General features: G+C 38.2%; 1 protein-coding gene across 1 annotated transcript; it reads right to left on the bottom strand.

Moving 5' to 3' along the window:
* Nucleotides 1-1,386: 1,386 nt before the first annotated feature.
* LOC126732818 (beta-1,4-xylosyltransferase IRX14-like) lies at nt 1,387-8,106 on the bottom strand. Its single transcript, XM_050435852.1, has 3 exons — nt 7,087-8,106; nt 6,383-6,943; nt 1,387-2,049 (listed from the first exon to the last, which is right to left on the bottom strand). The coding sequence occupies exons 1-3, from the start codon at nt 7,842-7,844 to the stop codon at nt 1,812-1,814; spliced, it is 1,557 nt and encodes a 518-aa protein (XP_050291809.1). The 5' UTR covers nt 7,845-8,106; the 3' UTR covers nt 1,387-1,811.
* Nucleotides 8,107-8,819: the final 713 nt, after the last annotated feature.

Raw genomic sequence — 8,819 nt, 5'->3', positions numbered from 1 at the left:
TGTCTATACAATTAATGCCAAAATAGTGGGTTCCAATTAGCTTAACTGATAAAATCTCTAATGGTTAAATAAGAGACCTGAAGTTCAATCTCTGCCTACACTAAAAACTGATTAGTGTGTTAGTCTGATAATAAAAAGTTATCATCAGGGGTGAACGTCATAAGTTGAAACTCCCTCTAAAAAAATAAAATAATACAAAATTTTGGATCCTATCCACACAAAAAAAAAAAAAAAAATGGAAGGAAGCAAGGACTTAAAAGTTAAAACAATCAACAAACTGTCAAAGAGTATTGATAGTTTTCCGTGCTTAAATACTTTTGAAAAATTTTGGTAGTACTTAATTAGAATCAACCCTAAATGATGGTGTGGGAACACTTCCCGCATTAAGCAGCTTTTGTCCGCTTTGGGCTGAGTAGTGGTACACTCATGGTCGCACCAGAAACTTCTAAACCATGAGTGGGAGGGTTACTTAGGCAATGTGAGACTCGGGTGAGCCTAGGTGTCAATCACTTCATGACAAAAATCTTTAGCTCCCACCCCTTTGTGACAAAACCGTGAGGGATTGGCTCCCCAAAGCGGACAAAAACTGCTTAATGCGGGAAGTGTTCCCACAGATGGTTTTTGCATTTTACCCTAAAAATAATCTTTTGCTCTAATTTACTAGAATAAATATCTTATGCAAAGTGAAATGTGAGAGCCGTGTCTCGTAAGTATTACTCCAACTCATATTTCTTCAACTTATCTCCCTTCATATTGTCCTACGTGCGTAGGGGTTGCCACCCTCCCCTACTAATTTTTTTTTTTTTAATTACCAAAAAAAAAAAAAAAAAAACCTCATAATATACTTTCTCCATTTACAGTGGGTTGGCCAACCCACAATTCAGTTCACGGCCACAGAATTTTGTTGCGTTCCCTTTGGAAACTTGTACACAGTACATAAATGCTTCCTCCAGGGCCACAAACGCAGAAACCCTGTTGCCGGGTGCTAGTGGAGTGGTTATGGCTTATGCGAATCATAGCACCAAATTTGAGCCATTCTCTAAAATTAGCCACTGTATCCTTTTACCCTCATCTCTCTAAATTCCTGAACTGTGGCCTCAAGCCTGTATGTTTCATTTCATCTTCATCATAAACTTTTCTGGAAATGGAATACACCACTATCGCAATGCCCCAAATGAAGTTCTTGTCTTCACATCCATGCAACTTGTACACAATTCAATGAAAAATTAGGATAAAGTTTGTGTACTTATAAAAATAAGTGTGCAATTATTATTGAGCCACCCTTTGAAAGGGTTTGTTCATTAGAGACTTGAGGGAGGTCGCTCTGCGGAAATTCGGTCGGGGGAGCTGTTTCTGTGTAGTCCAGTCATGTTGTTTCAAGCACAATCAAGAGAATAATGTTTTGCAATGAATAATAATTTTATTACATTTGGTATCGTTTCTAAGAAATCCAACTGAAGGCAACTCTATAATTCCTATTTAGAAGATTCTGTATAAAATTTGAAGCCTATTAGTATTGGATACAAGCTTTCTGCAAGGCATCAGACGAATCAGGGATTCAGGATCCACAGAAAATCCCCACCATAATGAGACTAGAATATCAACCACCCAAAAAAAAAAAAAAAAAAAAGGCCCGAAACTTAGGTGAAATTCAAACTGAACAGTGTGACCGGCCCACTGTCACTAGTGACCTCCCAAATGAACTCTGTAATACCATTTGATTTTCTGCTTTGTCGATTTTCACATGAAGGCCAGTAGTTTCAAATTCACACAGCACCTATATATATATCTCAGATGTCCCCGGCAATCTTTCAATTTTGTTCAGAATGCCTCACAGGGAGCTGTGTGTCTACTATTTTTGTGTCATGCTTTCTCTTACTTCTCGAACTGCGTTTAGATCTGGGTGTTCGAGTCTTTGGAGAATGCTTCACAGTGTGCTCTTGGACACCAACCACTACTTTTTCATTAGATGGGAGTTCAGGAGGGGCATCTGGCCATGGTGTACGTTTTGATGGGACAGTGATCTCCAAAGGAGGGTCAACTATCCATCTGAATACAACATAAACAATAAATGTTATTAATGAAGTACAACTTATCCAGTAAACAAAATTTGGAAATGAAAATATAGATCCGATTAGAGCAGGTTTGACAAAGCAGAATACAACGAGAACCATAATTGATAGCTTTGATCTTATTTATATTGCAGAACCATACATTGAGAATACAATGTCTCCTCAGGATGACCAAAATGTTGAACACTGACTTCAACGGAAAAAGATAGACACAGAAATCCAGAAGTCACACAATTGATGAATGCTAATTATATAGACTTCTGGAAGCATCAAAGGCGAAAGAAGTACAAAGCTATACAAGCACAATATAAGTTGTGAAAGGACTCTATTTCAGATGGCCAAGTAGCATCACGATCCATCACCTCATGTGGGAGGTCTTAGAATCAATCCTAGAATGTGCACCAAGTTTGGAAGAAGTGGAAATGTGTTTGCCTATGGTTGCAATATCTTAAACCTAGCGAACAAAGGAAAAGAACGAAAATTTAAAAGGGGTGTGGAGCCAGCTAATGTGAATAAACTGGCGCCTCAAATAACCTTTGAACGCTATATTTGGGTGTAATAAGGGGACATCATCACCACCACAAGCCAAATATAAATGGATTGATTTATTGAAATTTCCCACACCACTCCTTCATTAACCACTAAATCTCTCTCTCTCTCTCAACTGCCTAGTTTATGTATATGCTGGAAAACTTAAAACATTGAGTCCTCTTTTTTTTCTTTTTCTCCCCCACATAACAAGTGGGGGAGACCAAGAGAGGGGCTCATCTGCCCATGGTCTACACTTTGTGGACCCCATATGCTGAAATGCATCTGAAATAATATGAACGCTTTAAACTAGACCAAAACAAGAATGGATAGGTCATAAAGTCTCTTACATCTGATGTGATAGGATGGTTGGGGCTCATCTAAAACCACTCCATTGGATAGTGATATGTTAGAAAGTAATATGATGGCCATAAACTAACCCATAACAAGAATGAACAGGCCATAACGTTTCTTGCATCTGATGTGATTGGATGGTTGGGGCTCATTTAAAACCGCTCCACTGGATAGTGATATGCAGATTCAAAATGATTTTTCTCTGAAATTAATGAATAGGCTCAATTCATCTTTATCCTAAAAATGCCTTTCTCTATTAACATCAGGCAATAGTAGTTTTCAATTAATTAAAACTAAACATAGCCCTTTGTGTGTTGTGTAGGAATTAAGGCTATATCAAGTCTTGATTCATTGTAGGCCTCGACATGTTACAACATTCACATACCCAACTGACAGCCAATTACTTAGCAAATATTTTCTTTTTATAACCAAAAAAAAAAAAAAAGGAAACGAAAAGAAGAAGTAACAGAGGGGGATTTAAAAGCAAGGCCACTTGTTTCTGCTTCAATATATAAGTTCTAGTAGATATGTTCATGGTCAAGAAAGGATGTGAACTGTGAAGTAGGACAGCCTTTAGAATTTGGCAGAGGGGAAGTCTTGCAAATAAAAGGTAGTGGGATGGCTGTTAAATGCTCTAATGTGATGGAGGATTGATAGAACAGGAGGGGGCTATTGTAGTATAGGGTAGAAGTCTTTTTAAAGAAGTAACAAATAGAAATTGCAGAGAATACAGGACATGCAACTAGTAAAAGATTATCCAAGCTAACCTAGGTGCTGACTGATAGGTTCTATCCTTTATATTTCTATTCTTCAAATTTATTGTTGGAATACTTTTGTCCTGCGTCAACTAGAAGCTAGACACATACAAAAACATAGAGAATTGAACTTGACAACTTCCAGTATGCTTTGAGACAGAATAAGTAACACACATAAAATTGGAAAGGACATGGAAGCATAATTCAGTTTGTAACTGTATTATGAAGGAACATACATAGCATGTTTTTTATGATATACCTTTAACCATTGATGATTTTTAGAATTACATGTCTGCACACATTTATGAGTTTCATGATATTTATGTTTATAATGTATGTAGAAAGGAAACTTCTAGATACAACCCTAGACACAAATTAATGGCAAGAATTTTTTAACTGATTTTGAAGTGCATAGTTACAGGAGTAACCTGTTAGAAGTGAAAATAAGAAAAAATCAGCAGCAACCCTGGGCACAACTGCTGTTCAGCAGTGTAACCCTAGGCAAAACTGCAATCTAGCAGTCAGACAGCAAACGGAATTTGAAGTAGCACCTCAAGCACCAATTGGCACTCGAGGCTCAAATGGATCCCAAATTTCAACAACGGCTCCCTCAAGTCTCTAGACGTGTCTGCAGCTGAGTTAGTCGAGCTAGTGTTCAGATTAGGGCTAATTCAAGATTTGGATGTAATTGAGTTCATTTTGTCAAAGTTAGATAGAGTTAGTTAATTCTAGCACATGCATGTTTGTTAGGATCAGTTAGGAGCCTCATTTGACTCTCTTTTTCAAAAACATATGCAATTACCCACATTTAGCTTGTGTTAGAATGGCCAACCAATAGGAGTGAGCCATGTGTGGCCAATAGAATTAAATATGAGTTGTATGAATCGACCCATGCAAGCCTCATTTGGTATGTAGGAGAATGAACTTGTTGTTACTTAGACTATTGTTAGTCTTGCTTGAACATGGAGGCTCCCTAAAAGAAGTCTCCATTGGAGAAGGTGACTCTCTCAAAGAAGTCACAAGCCATACAACTCAACATTATTCTCATGCAACCAAAACCGTAAACCCATTTACCATAAACCCATTTACCATCAAACCCTAATTTTCATTTCTCATCAACAACCATCATCAAAGACCTCAAACCCCTAAACACACACAAAAAAAAAATAATAATAATTCTAGCAACCCAATCATCAATATCCAAATTTACACATCAAGGAACACCAACCCAAAGTTTGTTCATTACATAACACATGGACACAGCTGATATATCATTATAACTGACATGCCAATAATCAGCACAGAGTATTGCTCAACAAATCAAAAAGACAATGTAACATGGCATAAGTCTATCAATAGAATTATATGAGGTGCACAAGTTCGAGAAGAAGTTGCTACAAGCATTCTGAGGAATAATTAGCAAATTATTCCTCAGATTTCAAAATTATTCCTCAGAAAACCAAATTCTTTCCAAAATTTCATTTTCAATAAGATGAGACAATCTGAAAAAGGTTAGTACCACATTAGCAACTGTGTCTACCGTCTCGATAAGATCTTTTATTTTGAAAAATAGGTTCATCTTCTATGAGTTAGAATGTTGCGCACAAGCTATATTCTAGTACACTAAATTTTAACAAGAATAAGTGAACAAATAATGTTACTCAAACAGCAATTCCTGCAGATTATAGGAACTTAAGGCACAAAAGCAATAAATGGAAAAAAAAAGTGCCCACTTGATGCCTAATTCTCATGCCATAGACCAATTCCAATCAGTACATTCTTTTAATAATGTGTACACTACAAAATTCTAACAGGGCAGCGCTTGGAATGATACGGGGTTTTCGTTCAGCTTGACTCCACCTAGATTTTTCATTTTGTTTTTTGCTCAAACACTTTCATCTTGATGTCTAAGATTAGGCAATAATCACATGACCTCCTTCCCTTTTAAGAGCGAAATGGAGGATGAGGTTATGGTGTTCCAATGATAAAAACTAAATTTAAGAAAAAAACTAAGCAGTCGATTACTTTCAATTAGCGGTCTGATTTCAATTTATACAAAGGTCAGTAAAGAAGTTTTTACTGTTTGAGAGTTTTTTTTTTTTAAATGGAATGGAACATGGTGTATTTACTCTAGTCTGTTTGGGAGTTTATAAAATGAGGAATGAAAAGAAAGAAATATAGAGTTTTACCATTATACCATTTACCTTTTATTTGTATTTTTTACCATCAAACCTAAGGAAATGGAATGAGCATAATTCCCTTATAGCCATTCCATTCCTTCCTATTAAACTTTCAAACATGGGAATGGATGGAATAGTCTTTAAAAAAGTCCTTTCAATCCATTCCTTCCCCCTCTCACAAACGAACTGTTAAAAGATTAGTCTGATATTATCATTTCAATTAATCAAAGTGTCAAACTATTAGAAAGGATAGTCATCAATGGTCAGATAAAGACAATTCCAACATGCATGCATAGAGACAACTCCAACATGCATAAAATGTGACAGCAGGCAAGCATATCACAACACTCGATCATGGATAGCATTTCTAACACCATTAAAAAGAAGCACCATCAAAACCTCAAATGACTTTGCATTTCTTACATATATCAGATTTTTATACTTATCAAAGTAGATATTAAATAGCAATAGAAAAAGATAAAAAAAGACTCACCCAGAAGGAAATTTGCTATCGGCACGAGCTTCAACACGGAGCCACCACAGCAAGACTTGGCGTCCGCAGCTTCCAAGCGGCTCCACCACAGAAATGTCCTTCAGTAGAGACAATGGACTCTCTATATCCTCATCAACCCCATCTAATGAATCCAGATCCTTAACCAACTCTGGCTTTTCTTCAGCATCCTTCCAAAACAATCGGGAATTCAACACAAACCCAGCCCATTCAAGCTTCCGGGGCAACACAATCGCCCTGTCACCAATGTAAGTAGCACTCTTCCCCGCATACGGTATGGAATTAAATGTATGCCAACCAACCAACTGATTGGATGCATTACAAGCCGGACCTTGAACTGGCATCGATGGGTTCTCCCCATCCTCCTTTTTCTCAATCACTGAAACCGATGACTCATCCGTTTCACTCGAATGAGCAAGTATCCCAACAGAAACAGCACCTACCCATTTCACATTCTGAATCTCATCAAAAAGCTCCGAACTATGCATATTACTATCATCAGCAAACATCACAATCCCATCCATCTTCTCCTCTTTCACAATTCTGTTCCATCACACACACACACACACACATAAACCAATTCAAATTCACACTCTCTATCCTAACTTAACATTCAAAAATTTTAATTAAATTTCACAGAAAAGTAAACCAAAACAAAACAAGAAGCAGAGTCAGAAGAGTTTGACCTCAAAGCGTGGAGGCGCATTTTCGTCTCCAAACGGTGGCGACCTTCCCACGAATTCGGCATGCGCTTATCGAAACCGACATGGATAATCCTAAGCCCGGACTTGGCGAGAACCGAAGAGGTCTCGTTGGTGACTCCACCAGCCTCCACGACGATCCAGACGAGATCGTACGGAACCAGCATGAGCGAGTGCATCACGCCAGTCAAATGCAGAGTCTGGAAAGTCCGCACGTAGGTAGGAGTGACCGCAATGACGGTCTTAGGGTTCTTGACTCCGAACTGGAGCCGCTGCTCCATCTGGACCCGCTCGATGATCCGATGCGCCTTCATGACCTCGTCCGGGTTCGGGTGCGGCCACGGCCGGATTCGGATCCCGTGGCGACCAACCACGACCCGGCTGCTTGAGGTAGTGGCTGCGGCGGTGGTGGTGGTGGTGGTCGCGGCGGTTCTGTTGAAAGGCAATTCGGGATTGACGACTGGATTGGGGCGGAAGTTGAGGGTTTGGGAGAGGTCGGTGGTGGAGCGAAACGGCGACGTGTAGAGGTTAGTGGCGGAGGTAGAGAACAGAAAGAAGAAGACAAGGCGAGAGAAGCGGTAGCCAAGGACAAGGCTAATAAGGCAACAGAGACCGTGGAGGACTAGCCAGAATATAGCTGAGGGGGACTTGATCGAACTGTCTGATGATGAATCTAACGGCGCTGAGCCCCTGAAGCTGTTACGGCGATTCATGTAGCTCTGTTGCAACGCCGAGAGCTTCATTTTCCACTTTTTTTCTCTCTCTCTGTGTGAAGTGAGAGAGGTATTTGTTGAGTTGAGTTTGGTTGAAGTTTGATTTGGTTTTTAGAGAGAGAGAGAGAGAGAGAGAGAGAAATGGAGGTTGGAATTGGGTGAGGGAGGTGGTGGAGGAAGTATGGAGGTTAGGCGGGGTGGGTTAAGAAGTAGTTAATTTAATTAAAGATTTCTTTGGATTTACGATTGAATTTGAATGAGAATAGACAAATGTCTTCTTTTTTCTTGGCTCTTACTTTTTTCTTAGTTCTTACTTCTTACATTAACAAACAGACACAGTGCTGTCTCAGACAGCGAAAGAGTTGCCCAAAATCTAGGGGTCCCAGTTGGAAAGACCAGGAGGATAAAATGTAATATTAGAATGTACTTCTACGGTTTTTACATAATAACTACCCATTAATTAATACTAATTTTATTACATTACCTTTTTTTTTTTAGAAAGATTTTATTACATTACCTACATCCACACTTTACTTCCAAAAGTTTTGAAATCGGATTATAAGAACATTTCTATCAACACTTTTTAAAAATTTAGTATTTACTATCTCAAAAATTAATTTTATAATATATAACACATCATTTTATAATATTTCTTGCATTAAATTTTCTATTTTTTTAACACTTCATTTAAATATTCTTTCTTTATTATTTTTTATTCATTTTTTTTTTCTCTCTCCTCTGTCTCTCTCTCTATTAAACAAATAATTTTTTTTTTACAATCTTGCTACAGTGGGCTGCTATCTCTAGCACCCCATTGTAGCTTGATTGCACCATGAATGGGATTTAAGAGTTTTGATGGAGTATGTTTTTTGATATTTTGATGTTAAAATTTAGTGTAGGGACACGATTTTTAACGACCCAAGGATGATGTTGGGCTCGTGTGTAAATGGCCCGAACATTATGATTTGTAGAGAGTGGGTTTGGAAAGGCCTGTCTTTGGGCGCT

The sequence above is a fragment of the Quercus robur genome, chromosome 6 (genome assembly GCF_932294415.1).
Source record: "Quercus robur chromosome 6, dhQueRobu3.1, whole genome shotgun sequence".
Classification (NCBI taxonomy): Eukaryota; Viridiplantae; Streptophyta; class Magnoliopsida; order Fagales; family Fagaceae; genus Quercus; species Quercus robur.
Note: the sequence above shows the minus strand (reverse complement) of the source record. Positions and strands in the feature narration are given on the sequence as shown.

Coding starts and splice junctions, on each gene's coding strand:
- LOC126732818 (XM_050435852.1), bottom strand. CDS start 7,844: ATGAAGCTCTCGGCGTTGCAACAGAGCTACATGAATCGCCGTAACAGC. Junction 6,944..7,086: donor ATGCGCCTCCACGCTTTGAG/GTCAAACTCTTC, acceptor GTGATGGAACAG/AATTGTGAAAGAGGAGAAGA. Junction 2,050..6,382: donor GATAGCAAATTTCCTTCTGG/GTGAGTCTTTTT, acceptor TGTTGTATTCAG/ATGGATAGTTGACCCTCCTT.